The sequence below is a fragment of the Caloenas nicobarica genome, chromosome 26, assembly GCF_036013445.1.
Source record: "Caloenas nicobarica isolate bCalNic1 chromosome 26, bCalNic1.hap1, whole genome shotgun sequence".
In the NCBI taxonomy this organism is placed as follows: Eukaryota; Metazoa; Chordata; class Aves; order Columbiformes; family Columbidae; genus Caloenas; species Caloenas nicobarica.
The window spans coordinates 5,737,353-5,752,107 of NC_088270.1; the positions used below are offsets into that span (position 1 = coordinate 5,737,353).

General features: G+C 50.3%; 1 protein-coding gene across 1 annotated transcript in view; it reads right to left on the reverse strand.

Moving 5' to 3' along the window:
* The window catches only part of GRIK4 (glutamate ionotropic receptor kainate type subunit 4), a 115,790-nt gene continuing 101,035 nt past the window's right edge, over positions 1-14,755 (reverse strand). The window contains exons 13-19 of the mRNA XM_065652195.1: positions 11,280-11,389; positions 8,735-8,908; positions 7,865-8,030; positions 5,596-5,821; positions 4,138-4,266; positions 973-1,091; positions 1-366 (exon numbers count right to left, since the gene is read on the reverse strand). Of these exons, the coding sequence (XP_065508267.1) occupies positions 1-366; positions 973-1,091; positions 4,138-4,266; positions 5,596-5,821; positions 7,865-8,030; positions 8,735-8,908; positions 11,280-11,389 (1,290 nt within the window). The remainder of the gene's footprint in view (positions 367-972; positions 1,092-4,137; positions 4,267-5,595; positions 5,822-7,864; positions 8,031-8,734; positions 8,909-11,279; positions 11,390-14,755) is intronic.

Below are 14,755 nucleotides of genomic sequence, written 5' to 3' on the forward strand. Positions count from 1 at the left end.
TTACTCGGGCTCGCTGCTGTTGGTGGTTTTCTCCCACTCCAGGCTCTCCTCGCTCTGCGCAGGTGAGCCCGCAGCCGGCCGTGCCCGGAGCCCCTGAAACCTGCGGCACTCGGGGCACACTCGGATGTGCGTGCACCCTCGGGCGACCAGGGCGGCTTCTTGTGCCAGTCTTTGTGCCAGGGGGTCTGGCTCCCCGCCACTGCACAGCTTCCCGTTGCTGAGCGTGGTTGTGCTGCGGGCTCGGCGTTCCTCCGGGAGAACGGGGCGAGTCCGTATCATCCCCCCTCGCCTCCGACGGGGGTGGAAACTGTCCTTGCAGAGGATGATGTTGCGCAGCTCCGTCACCATTTCTCGGCACACCGACACCTGGAAGGCAGAGCCGAGACACACTGCTCACCTAAGCCAGCCGCGAGCCCGGCAGCGCCGCGGCTGCCCTGGATTCCGATGCCGAAGTGTTAGTGACTCGGCCTTTAATCTGGCCACCGGATTTCGACAGGAATGCTTGGATATTCATGCTTCACTTAGCCCAACAGGTTCTGCCTCTTGTCAGAGACACTCCTGTATTCTGGATCCCCAAATCAACACAAGACCCAAACCTACGGCATGTAGAAATGCTCAGATGATCACAGAATCCCAGCATGTCAGGGACTGGAAGGGACCTCGGAAGCTCACCCAGTGCAATCCCCCCGCCGGAGCAGGAACACCCAGCTGAGGTTACACAGGAAGGTGTCCAGGCGGGTTGGAATGTCTGCAGAGAAGCTTTCCAAAGCCCTTGCAGCATCCCTACAGCCTCGATCTTAGTAGGAGTGCATGAGAAGCTCATACATTTTAGACCCTGCCCGCTGTACCTAGTCTTTGAGGTCTCGTTATTAGGAATGCTCACCTCAGCCTGGGTGCATGACTTGCACTGCTGAGCACCCCACGCATAGCAATAAACAACCACTAGCCCCTCAGGATGCGCTCAGGTCCTACCTCTGACTGTTCAGAGTGCCGAAGGCTCCATAAAAATTCCAGCATTGCCATAAAAATTGCTACAATTAAGCCACAGATGAGAACCACGAAGATTCCACCAATATTCTCCATTCCCAGGCCTAAAATAAAGCAGAAGAGACAATGCTGTGGAGAGGCAGACACGACATAAATTGCAAGCATCGCCGTACAGAGAGATCCCAAGTCTTCGCTGTTTAGTTGGCATTGCAGATACCCAGCCAGACACCAGAACCACATCGCCAGCACTGTCCTATTAATAGCTAACCGCATGACTCAGATGGCAAACTGAATGACTTGCAATAACTACACGATCGAAGATGTGTTCTCAGAAATGATGATTTTGCAGATAAACAGCAAGTACATTGGAGGGAAGTACAAAGCAATTTGTGGACAAACTGAAAACAGGGGGAAAAAAATGAGAGATCAATCGGGCGCATTAATCCCTGCAAATTATTCACCCAGCTCTAGTTGCTTTGAACTTTGCAAAGGCAGATGAGCAATATTGTTAAAGAAGAAGAGATGAAGACGACAAGAAAGGGCTTTAAGGGAAGCTGGCACCAAGAAAAGCTCCTTTGATTGCATTACAAAGTGCTGGTGAAAAATTATTGCAGCTGCTTGTACTGCAGCAGCAAGGAGAGGTTCCAAACAAGAGCAGGACCCAACAGCTTCACTTGATTGCTAAAAAGCACGCGGTGCTTTGCACTGAGGTGACTGTATGAGGCCATTACTCAACAACAACATCTATAAAAATCTTCCTCTCCCCTCTGTAACACTAAATCAAAGTGTAAGAATCAATGATTTATTGACTTAATCTCTGCATGGCTTTTAGACATAAAATCTCACCAAAATCCTTGTAAATCGCTGACCTGTTTTGTTCTAAAACTTAGGAGGTCACATTTCTCCCTCCTCCTCTGTCATTCTTTTGGCATTGCCTCCAGAGCAATCTAGTGACTCTTTAAATCAGCCCCTCGCAGAGAAACATTTCCACTAAGACAGCAATTGCAGGGCAGAAAACAGCCCATAATCACAATTTAGACCCAAGATAAAGGCCATTCTCTCCTCCCAGCAGCTCTCAGATGTGAATTTAGGGCCAGTACCAGCCTCTACATCCTTCTGTCATTCTACCTGGGTGCCACCTCAGACATCCACTCCCAAGCTCACCTGAGGGGTATTTCCTTCCTCCATGTACACAGACCAGCAGGCTACAGCCTCCCTCATGGCCCAAACTGAGAACGTGAACCACGACCGAGGGCGCAAAACAGCACAACAACTTGTGCATGGTCACAGAACACACTGGGTAGTGCCAGCAACAACCCAGGCGCCTGCTCCCAGCTTCCCTTCCCAAGCCATCTCAAAGCAGCCCACAGACTAGATTCCACTTCAGAGCTGCTTTTTGCACAGTCCACAGAGGAAGAGACTTCCATGTGCTTGCTCGCCTTCAAAAGTAACTCCTTTCGTAGCTTATTGCCTTGCCCTGTGACCTGATGACTTAAACAGAGTCACAGAACGTCAGGGGTTGGAAGGGACCTCGGAAGCTCATCCAGCGCAATCCCCCCGCCGGAGCAGGAACACCCAGCTGAGGTTACACAGGAAGGTGTCCAGGCGGGTTGGAATGTCTGCAGAGAAGGAGACTCCACAACCTCCCTGGGCAGCCTGGGCCAGGCTCTGGCACCCTCACCATCAAGAAGTTTCTTCTCCTCTTTCAGTGGAACCTCCTGTGTTCCAGTTTGCACCCACTGCCCCTTGTCCTGGCACTGGCTGTCACCCAGAAGAGCCTGGCTCCATCCTCCTGACACTCCCCCTTTCCACATTGATCCCCATGAATGAGCTCAGCCCTCAGTCTCCTCTTCTCCAGCTCCAGAGCCCCAGCTCCTCAGCCTTTCCTCACACGGGAGATGCTCCATTCCCTTCAGCATCTTGGTGGCTGCGCTGGACTCTCTCCAGCAGTTCCCTGTCCTGCTGGACCTGAGGGGCCCAGAACTGGACACAATATTCCAGATGCGGCCTCCCCACGGCAGAGCAGAGGGGCAGAAGAACCTCTCTGACCTACTGACCACCCCCTTCTAATCCCCCCCAGGTCCCATTGCCCTTCCTGGCCACAAGGGCCCAGTGCTGGCTCATGGTCACCCTGCTGTCCCCAGGACCCCCAGCTCCCTTTCCCCTACACTGCTCTCCAACAGCTCGTTCCCCAACTTATACTGGAACCTGGGCTTGTTCCTGCCCAGATGCAAGACTCTACACTTGCCCTTGTTACATTTCATTAAATTTTTCCCTGCCCAACTCTCCAGGAACTTGCTTACACTGGGCCAACACCTTCTGCTTCAAGACCAAGAGCCAGGGCTGCCCGCGGTTCAGCGCAGCCCAGCGGGGAGCACCGGCTTATGATCCCTGCGGGGTCTCGTCCAGCCTGGCTCACAAACTGCACACACACAGGCACCTACACCTGCTGCAATGTCAGTAAAACAAAAGAGCCACCGTGGACCTGGCTTGGCTCTCAGGAAGGTCAGAAGACTGTCCTTGCGACTGGAGGACCTGCTGGCCTCCCAGAAAATGCTTGCTGAGGAAAGGGTGACTGCCAAAACTAAAAAATGCAGCAACTGCCTTAAGCTGGCAACTGCTCTCACGCTGGGACATCAGCCTAATGTGGTAGCTTTTATAGCAATTTGCATAGCATTACCCAAAAGAATTTGCTCCTCACTTTACAGATACACTGCTGAAGTCCCTGTGTCCCCTTCTCCTGGCTGTTTAAAAGGCGCTTTCACTTGGAGCCATTAACCAGCGGGCCTGTGGTGGAGATCCATCTCCCCTGAAGGAACCCAGGATTTTGGTCTGATCCCTTTAGCCATCCATTTTCCCATGTAATGCTGCAGACATTCATTAGAAGCTAATTTACCCTCCATATGCCTCCAATATTTGTCATTTGGTTGTTCCCGCTCTCTCTGCCCCAGGCAAAAACACACAGCATGAGGCACAGCAGAGCTGTTTGGCTTTCTCCTTGAATTGCGAAGGAAGGAATCTCAGGTCAGAAGAAGGGGAAAAAGTAATTCCCAGGCAGAAAACCTGGCAGTGCTCATGTGCAGATGGACGTTCATCCTTGTACTGCTGGCAAGGACGCTTCTCCTGCCTGGTCCCTTCAGCACAGCTTACCTTTGGCTCTGTGGTCCTCCTCTTTGGGGCACTTGCCTCCTTCCCACCACTTTCGCTTCAGGATTTCCAGGCGGTTGTTCTCTTGCAGCTGGAGAATGGCCAGGTCAAAGTCATCACGGAACACAGAGCCTGCAACACCGAGAGGTGCGTGCTAAGGCACTGCTTCGACCAGCCTTCCATCCCCACTCATCCCCGCCACGGTGCCCGACTACAAAAGCTCATCTGGAAGGGACTTCAGCCCGTGTGAGCCCTCGAAACCCACAGCCTCCCTCCTGGGACCATCAACTGCTTAACGCCGTTTGCAGACAATCATTTTGCCTGCCCAGCAAGACGCGCACGGGCCATTTGAAGAGGTCCGTTCCAAGGGGGAGCTCTGGCTTCAGGCTCTGAACAGGCAGTTCAGTCTTGCTCAAACCCTCCTTCCCTCAAACTGGTGCAAGCAGCACGTTCAACCTACACACAAGCCCAAGCGTTCATGGTAGGGGAGGCTCGGTACCAAGCTTTCCTGCAGCCTTGATGATGCCTCCGACCAGAGATGCAGAAGAAGGGCCGTGGGAAAGACCACATTTCTCCCAGTAACCCTGCACTATTGTTCCAGCGAGCAGCTTTCTGCTCTTCTTATCTGCTACAGTTTCACTGTTTAACAAGACAATGTCAGAACAAATTTAAGTCCTGAAAGTAAGGATTTGTACTCGTGATCAGGTTACTGTGACTTTACAAGCTTACGCATGTTAGCTAAACTACAGTGACTGTTTGTGCAACTGTTCTTATGTAATTCAGCTTAACTTCGCATTGCTAAGTGCAGGTGCTTCAAGGTCAGGAACAAGGCTTCCCGAGCCTGTCCAAAAGATCATCCTATCGCTTGGAATAACAACTACTACATCCTTTTTCTGTGCTGCCCTGGGAGATGATGTTCTCTCACTACCTCTCCTATCTGAAAGACAAAAACCCTGCATTTGTTAAACCTGATTATTAGGTGAGCCAGGCACTGAATTGCCCAATTCTCTCTGTCCTGGAGTTTTGAGAACCACCAGCTGTTAAGAGACTTGTGCTAAAAAGTATTAATACAAGAGTTGCAACAGCATTACTTTTGCAGTACTTCTAAGGTAAAACAAGGAGCACAAAATGATTGAAAAACACTGGTTCAAAAGGGAAACAAGTCAGCAAAGAGCACATATGCAGAAAACAAGCAGCAATTTTGAAACATCTTTCACATGAATTATTTAAACAGCCGCAGTCGTGTGTCACATGGCTCTGGACCAGAGCAGGGTCTCGTACATCTGGCTCTGAGCGGGCACCTTGAGCAATTGCAACGTATTTGCTTTTCATCCCAAGATAAAAACGACCCTGGGCAGAGCTGTGAAACCTGACATTGGCTTTAGAGCCGGTTCAGCCTTTCAAATGCTCCGGTCCTCTGCCGACAGCTGAGAAGGACTAGAATTTTTCTTCACTGCCTACCGACGGGCATGCCAATCCCGTAGCCCTTGGTGTCCAGAAGGCCCCCGACCTGCGTGAGGTTGCAATTGCGCTGACGATAATACTCGTTCATGGTGGACTCCAGCAGGAAGGCGTAATTGGAGTTCAGCACGCGTGCGATCCCTTCCTCCGTGCTCTTCACAAAGACGCTTGGCTGCTTGGAGTACATGTAGTTCCACATCCGCTGGTACGTCTGGTAGCGGGAGTTCTGCAGGAGGAAGGGGGCAAGTACAACTAAGCTGGGAGCATCTCGTAACAAACTCCAAATTAGGCACCACCACGAAAAGGCCGCAATGGGGAAAGGAGTCAAAGCAGATTTGGTGCTGGATTTAAAAAGGACTTAGATCCCCAACCTCCATTTATTCCAATGAGATTCAGAGGCCCAGCTGTCTTGGTGGATTTGAGACTTTGTTGGCAAAACTGGGCATGAAATGCATACCTAATTCCAATAGGTTCCAGCAAAGCTCTTTGCATAAATTCAATTTTAGAAAAATACGTGTTTTCCATAACAGTATATCAAAAACACACCAAAAAAGGCAGAAGAAATAGCTCATGCATGACTGATTTAAACCACTGAACGCTCCCTGTACAGCTCACACACTATCGTCTGTCACTGGGACCTTGTGCTTAACAGTTCATCAGTGTCAGAGCCAGACGCCATCACCCTGAAAAGGGCACTGAGGTCTGGGGGCAGAGCCAAAGCTCTTTGGAGTTTGTTACTCCCTGAATCCAGATTTTGGTTCACCCCTCATGAGGCAAATCGAAGTACCTGCTTAAGAGAACTGGAACCTTTCCATTGACTGCAGTCAACTACAGCTCTACCAGCCCCGAATCCTCAGAATTTGGTGGTGGTTGAACCCACCTTGGTTTGACGGAGAGAAAAGCCAGCTATGGTTAATCTCTCTTGCAAAGAGCTAAGAGTGAAACCTGCTTGCACAAGGGCTGAACTAAAACACACTCTGGTGGGCTCGTTTTCCGCAGCTGATGAGCAATGTTGGAGAGCCTGGGGGAATCCGCTGCTGCCCCAGTTACTGTCCTGGTCTGTCCAGCTCTGTCCCCGAGGTGCCATCACTTGAGCAAGGGCTGGAAAAACGGGACACGTGTTCGTTCCTGATTCACTGCACTTTTCAACCTTGATCCTGTGTGTTAGTGTCAGAGGGAAATGCTGCCAGGACAAGGCAAGGGGAACACGGGGCTCAACCCATCGCTGTGTTTGACCCACCATCGTTACACCAGAGGCCAAAGGATCCAAACACAGTTTTAAGCGTTGCGAATAGTACAAGAACATCTTCTGCTATTTTTTGTCTCTGACACCAGAAACTCCAGCACCCACCACGCAGCGCAGAGCCACAGTTAGGATTTTAAACTTGAAAGCCTTCCTGAAAAGAACGGAGTGCCTCGTATACGAACCACCTCAGTCACTTGGGTTCAGTTCAGCTCATTTTAGATGTAACGTTTTGCTTAAAAGTAGCTTTTTGTCAAACCCCTGAAGGGCGTAAAGTTGGGCTGAAAAGCTCAGGCTCACTCGAGAGATTTCTCAGACTTCCCGATTCGGTTCAGACTCAGAGCGGGGGAAAAAGTGAGAAAAGCTTTCTGTCCCCTCAGAATTTCAACATGTAATAAATAAATAATCCTCAAGCAGTTATTTGTGCATTCAGAGCACTGCAGAAAAGACTCATTCATTTATTTATTTCCCTTCTGAATAGAAAAGGGAAGACAAAAATTAAATTGGGCTAAATGGCAAGCACAAGTTTACATGCACTTGGCTGCTTTGTTTTCAGTGCCACTGACCACACACAGACCCCAGAACTTTCACGTATGCTGTGGCCTACCTGGGGGGGTTTGCAAATGTTTCTTTGCTTACCCAGCCTGAGGGACTCTCATATAAAAGCCAAAATCACATCAAATCCACCTAGAGACCCACAGAAATTCGACCGCAAATGCTCATTTGCTGAAGAACACGTTATGCCATCACTGTGACACAGGGATGTATACCACTTTTCCACCCACATGGTGACACTCCAAGTGTTAAAAGTTACTTTCTATGTCCAGGCAGGAAAGTTTGCTCATCCAAGATCCAGCAGAGATGTCCCGATCCCTGCTGCTGCCTCACAAAACCTGCCTTCCCTGTCCTCCACTATGCCTCCACCACCATTCTTCCCATCATCACCCACTGTGGATCTAGCGGTGACGTCCAAATCGGATTAAAGGCTGCACCCCCTGCCCGAGTTAGCAAAAGAATGGGGTTTACTTGGAAGAAGGTCATGCTGGAGCCGCCGTGAATGGTGCCGTACTCGATGGCTGTCTGGTCAGCCAGGTCATCTACGGATTCGATGGGGACATCCATGCGCTGCACGGTGAGGAAGGCGGCCAGGTTGGCTGTGTAGGAGGAGATGATGATCAAGGTGAACGCCCACCTAGGGAAAGAGGGAGGTAAGATGGTGACCTGAGGTTCAGAGAATCCCAGCATGTCAGGGGTTGGAAGGGACCTCGGAAGCTCATCCAGCGCAATCCCCCCGCTGGAGCAGGAACACCCAGCTGAGGTTACACAGGAAGGTGTCCGGGCGGGTTGGAATGTCTGCAGAGAAGGAGACTCCACAACCTCCCTGGGCAGCCTGGGCCAGGCTCTGGCACCCTCACCATCAAGAAGTTTCTTCTCCTCTTTCAGTGGAACCTCCTGTGTTCCAGTTTGCACCCATTGCCCCTTGTCCTGTCACTGGCTGTCACCCAGAAGAGCCTGGCTCCATCCTCCTGACACTCCCCCTTTCCATATTGATCCCCATGAATGAGCTCAGCCCTCAGTCTCCTCTTCTCCAGCTCCAGAGCCCCAGCTCCTCAGCCTTTCCTCACACGGGAGATGCTCCACTCCCTTCAGCATCTTGGTGGCTGCGCTGGACTCTCTCCAGCAGTTCCCTGTCCTGCTGGACCTGAGGGGCCCAGCACTGGACACAATATTCCAGATGCGGCCTCACCAGGGCAGAGCAGAGGGGCAGGAGAACCTCTCTGACCTACTGACCACCCCCCTTCTAATCCCCCCCAGGTCCCATTGGCCTGATCGCCATCCCCACCCTCCACCTCTCCACCTGTTTCTGCCCAGAAAAGACCCTCAGACCCTCCTTACCAGACGCCACTGACGCAGCGCGTGGACAGCGCTTGGGGGGCGATGGTGGAGCCCTGCTGCATGAATCCCCCAACTGGAAACCACAAGCTGTTGCCAAGAGAGTACTGATTCACCAGGAGATTGCACCTGCCTTGCGAGCAGGGGTGGGGGCTGTACCACTCGTACGGCGTCAATCTGAAACGACAAGAAATGGGCAGCTCAGGTACTTGACTGCGAAACAAGGTAAAGCAAAAAAGAAAAGCTATGAAGCCCTAACTCTCCTGGAGTCGGATTTTTCTGAGGAGGAAGCTCTTTGCTGTCAATTGATGCCCAGGGCTCAGAGCTATGTGAAATGCTTGCTCTAAGATTCAGAAGCCAGAGGCTTTCTTGTAAAGATTTGCAAAAGGTTTCAGAGGCTCTGCTAAAAACCTGGGCATGGGCGGCAGGGAAGCTGGTGCCCTGTGTGCAAATCCGTACTGCAGACAACCACAGCAATAATTCCAGATGTGCACGGACTCGACGTGAAATGGAAATCAAGCATCTTCAGCTGTGTTCCCTGCTGGAGAGTGAGCATCAATGGGAAGCTCAAAAGTGAAGTGTGTGAGACCTGACTGCATGACACCATCAAGAAAAATAACTATACTGGTGTAAATGGTTGCTCTGAGAAATACCTGGTTGCCCTGGCAAGGTCTAGGTCCTAGTTTGAAGCCAAGTGCTGGCGTTTCAAAGCATCACACCCTTTCAGTGCTCACAGGACAGCACTGGGAATCTGAATTAACTGACAGCCTGTCACTGAAGCGACTGCAGCCTAGATTTCCGGTTTTTTGCTGTTTCAAATCATCAGTTCCCTGGTTGCTAAGAAAGCCTTCCAGTTCCTATGCTGCAGTTTATTACATTGCTAATGGTTAACAAAGCTGGTACCTGGGAAGGCTCTGCCAGCTCAGGCAGCATTTAACCAAAATAAGGTGTTTACTTTCGTTTCTGCGTCTCCTACCTCACTGAGATGCCAGCGAGGTGAAGGTTATTTCTTGAAGATTTTCTCTGGTTGGATCAAGCACTAGAATTAAAAACCACTGCTCTGGGAGAGTCTTCTGCAATTCACAGGGTCAAAAGCTCCTTACTGCTGGGCCAGGCAGAGCGCGGCCTCCAAAGCTCCATCTCCAGCGGGAAGCCACGTAAAGGCACCTTTTTTGGAGGATCTTGTTTAAAACATGAGGACGGGGCTAAAGAGGCACCGAATCTCAGTCTGCAGAGAGCACCAGGCTGCATTATTCAATGGTTTCTCCAGAACTACGTTTCTGAGGCCGTGACGGCATTCGAAGAAACCATTAAAGCCCTATCAGGATGACAACTTCAGCCATGCTAAGGGACCAAGTGACAGCACAGGTCAAATTTTTGTAGTGAGAACTGGGTATTAACCGTGTCCCAAAACAGCCTTCAAGCCCCGATGAACATGTCTTTGGTACAGATTGCCAGGACACAGTTTGACTGTGTCCGAAAAGGCCCGTCTATGCCACCAGTTTGTTGGGAGGTCAGGGAAACCAGCGATGGAGCACGGTCCCCTCGGCAGGAGACGCGCAGCACAAAAGCATGCAGTGATGTATTTTAAGGCTGATTTAAATTAGTCATAGGGAAATGGAAGTGAGAGCTGTCAAGCAAGGCTCTGTGCATCAACCAAGAGGCAGCTGAAAGATACTAATGAACTTTCTTTTCACAGAATCCCAGAATGTCGGGTTGGAAGGGACCTCGGAAGCTCATCCAGTGCCATCCCCCCGCCGGAGCAGGAACACCCAGCTGAGGTTACACAGGAAGGTGTCCAGGCGGGTTGGAATGTCTGCAGAGAAGGAGACTCCACAACCTCCCTGGGCAGCCTGGGCCAGGCTCTGGCACCCTCACCATCAAGAAGTTTCTTCTCCTCTTTCAGTGGAACCTCCTGTGCTCCAGTTTGCACCCATTGCCCCTTGTCCTGTCACTGGCTGTCACCCAGAAGAGCCTGGCTCCATCCTCCTGACACTCCCCCTTTCCATATTGATCCCCATGAATGAGCTCAGCCCTCAGTCTCCTCTTCTCCAGCTCCAGAGCCCCAGCTCCTCAGCCTTTCCTCACACGGGAGATGCTCCACTCCCTTCAGCATCTTCGTGGCTCTTTTTCTGTACACACTGGGTTTTACAGGGCCAGAGGAAGCAAACACCCCTACTAGAATTTGCATTAATACCTCTGAATGCATTTGCTGGTACCCGCCAGCCTCCGCCCCCCTGTGCAAGACAAGTGGTTGGTTTCTCTCTTGAAAACCAAGCTCCTACAGGGAGCAGCACCATTTGCAGCACCAGCCCTGCTCCCAAACCTTCTCCCACCCTTCCCAAGCAGCTCTCCTCACTGTCACCCACCGCTGTGGCCGTGCACGCTCCCGCGTCCCGGTGACGCGTCTGCACGGGGGGACACCGCGACATGCCCCCTCCACACTGGTGGCCTGGGGGATGTCCCCGTGTCCCCCCACGGGTCTGGCAGCGTGACGTGACGCTAGATGGCACCGCGAGGAAGGAAAAGGCACCGCCGGTCACATTACCGAGCCACCAAGAAGAGGACGCAGCTGACGGCCAAGTAGGCGAGCAGCATGAAGAGCCAGACCCCGGGGGAAAAGGGATCCAGGAACGAGAAGTAACCGGGTTTGCGGCCCTGCATGGAAACAAAAAGGAGTTTGAGCTGCTTGTGTTTCTACAAATTAAACAGCCCGTTCTGAAAATGACACAGAAACACACCTGCCCTGATGCTGACAATGGATGGGAGGGGAAATAAATTAAGTGGGGGTTTGCAAAAGGGAAAACAGGTGACACCAAATGCAACAAATAACTGAATCCCGCAGCATCTCCCTGCTGGCATTCATCTCCTAAGACTATTCTTCTCTCCACCTCAACCACTTCTGCTCATCCAGCAAAGAAAGGGGTGAACTGGTAGAAAAATCGAGACAAAGGAGTCCTGTCTGGAGCCCCCGCTGGGCAGGAGGGGACTCGCCTGAGCTCGGAGGTGGGTGGGATGGTTTGCAAAAAGCAGAGAGGGGGAAAAAATATTTTTTGTGCAAAAAAGGAGAAAAAACAGATACATTTGCAACGTTTCTGGTTTTCTTTCTTCAGCCTTGAAATGTCTCTTCTCTACAAAACTCAATGAAATTATTACTTTTATCTCAGGGAACGTGGTATTTTTATCTCCAAGATGCGTCAGAATTTCCTGTTTTTTCTCAGCAAACCACCTTTCCTTGAAAAGTAAAGCCTCACTGCTAGAAAAAACCAGGCTGGTGTTCTCTCAAAGTACCTTAAATTTTCACAAGGACACTGCCACCACTGAAATCTTGTCAAATGTAGCAAAAGTCGTGCAGAGGGAGGCTCACTTTCTAGAAGTACCTCAAAAGCTGAACACCTCTCATTTTTGGTGACCGTACTTCTCCCCCAGCAGCAGCTCTGCTGGGAAAAGCAGCCACTAATTCACCTCTGAGCACACTCGACATCACTGGGAGGGACAAGGGAGAGGTGAAAATAGAGCACAAGCCACAGGACTAAAGAACTGCATTCTCTTCTTGCTCTCTGTGCAACTTGTGGAGCAGAAAGCGTATCCCTGCAACGCCTCAAATGCTGCAAAGTGCTCGGGCGATGCTCATCTACCTTGGGCATCTTCTTTCCTTAGTGTCTCCTCTAAAAGGCTCCCAGCAAAAGCATGCAAATCCCCACAAAGGGCTAAAGGCTTGATTAACCCTGTGGGAATACGAGCATCACAAAACCTCCAGCTGTATCTTCTGCCCCAAACCACAAAGTCAGTCCTGGCATCACAAAACCTCCACAGTTTCCCCCAGCACCTGTAGCCGGGAAGCTGCCCACAAGTCAGAGCCCCTGTGAAAGCTTTTACTGTAAATTCAACGTGGAAATTGCCTTTTAGCACATCTCGGCCAGGCTGTCAGCGTTATTTCTTACCGGCACCGTGCTCTGTTGTGTGCTGAAAACATCTATCACTGTTTGCTCACTTGCAGCACGGCAGCTGCTCCGCTGTAGTTCGCTCGCTTCACACGAAACCTGCTGCCGGGGATCATCTTTGACACACAGAGGCTTCATTTTTCCCTAGTCCGCTGCTTTACCCTGCCCATCTGTAACACCACATAAACCAATAATAGCTGGTAATAAATAACACCTAACCTCAATCGCCATAGCAAACCCAGAACCATCAAAGACCAAGAGTCCTTGTATTTTAGAGCTGTGCTTAATCCGAAGGTGGTAAATAATTTTCTGTTTTCGCAAAGTCCCCAGGAAACATAGCTGCTATTTTTTTCCTTCCCCAGATTCAAGACCAGGACTTTAAATTCCATTTCTATTAAAAACCACTATTTTACTACTGAAGTATTTGTAATCTTATGCAAAAACTCAGTTTCACAAGGTCTTGGTAGTTCTTCTGAATACTAAGTTGTTGCTAGAAAAGGCAATAGTTGTTGCACAAAAATCTTCCTCTACTTAAAATATCTAAGACACTGTGATATTCTCAGCTCCAGTCACCAGCTGGGACTGTAACATCTCAGAAACCTTGTACAGCAAACTCTGCCCTGCATGAAGTAAAGAACCACCACTCCATAACATCCTATCCCTATATCTGTAAGGACAAGATGAGTTTGAGCTTGGAATCTACATTAGCTTTTTAGACATTCTGGCCTATTAAGACTTTTAGCAAATGAGTTAAGAACCCGTGGTTCAGACCTTCCTGCAGCCATTTTCAGGTTAAAGTCACTTCCTAAGAAAAGGTTCAGGTTCATCAGGGTATAATTTCAGAGTCTCTCTTTAAGACACGGTCTCTCTTCTGTACCAGCTTATCTTACTGTGCGTGGTATAAGCAGGTGAAGTACATACAGTGAAAGATCCCATGTTCTTCTTTTGTCCTTCCCCCTTTTTGGTCAATTGGTGCTGTGCTCTGCTTTTCCTTATATTCTTCCCAGAAATCCAGAGAGAGACAAATGACAGCTACGGGCGGCACCCAAACCGAGGGCCAGAGACCCTGCTGGAAACGACAGCCCCAGCATCCCAGAGGGGGATTTACTCGCAATTCCAGTGAAAAACCATCCTCGGCTCACCTTGCCAGAGCTCCTCTTGCTATTTCAGAGAGGCGAGACTATCTCACGAGTCTGCAGGCTCCCCGCTGCGTTCCCATGTGCTGATCCCATCCGGAGGACCGTGGACTTCTCCACGCCAACAAGAAGCCAAAGGCAGGCACGGCCAAAGCCCTTTCCAAACCGCGTGGCTTTCCTGGAGGCCTCACAGCCCCCTGGTTCCCTTGTTCATCTAGAGCTAAGCTAGCTCACCTGCCTCTCTTCCTCCGCAGGTGGAGAATGAAATGAGGCACTGGGAAGCTGCAAGGTGTGAAGTTTGCTCTCAGCCCAGCAAACCGGAGCTTCTCCAAAGTTGTTCTGGGCAGCTCATCCCTCCCCAGCATCCCCGAGCTGGCAGCGCCTTGGCTGGGGCTCCCTCGCGAGATGCTCCTGTAACAAAGTGCCTTTCTGTAATTAAGGCCTTGATGTCTTCTCTGTGTTTCTGGGGCAGTTTGTCAATAAATTACACTCGTTAAGGAAATTGCGTTGGAAGCTTTAAGTCTCAGGCTTGGCAATGACTCTCTCCTGTGACTTTACAGTAGTTGTAGTTCTGGTTCTTTTCAGCTACAGTCATTTGCAGGCTGCTGCTACATATTCTTTTCATTCACAGTTGTGGATAAGAATAAAGATACTCTGTTCCCACGGAGGGCACAAACTCTCTCTTATCTGTCTGTTTTGAAGATGGGAATGACAATATCTGGAGTCTGTCAGATATTTTTAGCCAGTCCCAATACAGCTTTGTTAATTGGAAGAGCTATTTTTCCTGGAATAGTAATGTTCAAAATGTCCAATAATTGATGAAGGCCTACTGCGAATCCTCAGATGGAAGCAGGAGAGATTCGTTTACCCTCCCCAGTTGTTCTTGGGAGTCTTCATTTTCACCCAGAGAGAACCAGTGTTCTGGGCAGATGTCGTTTCTCGGA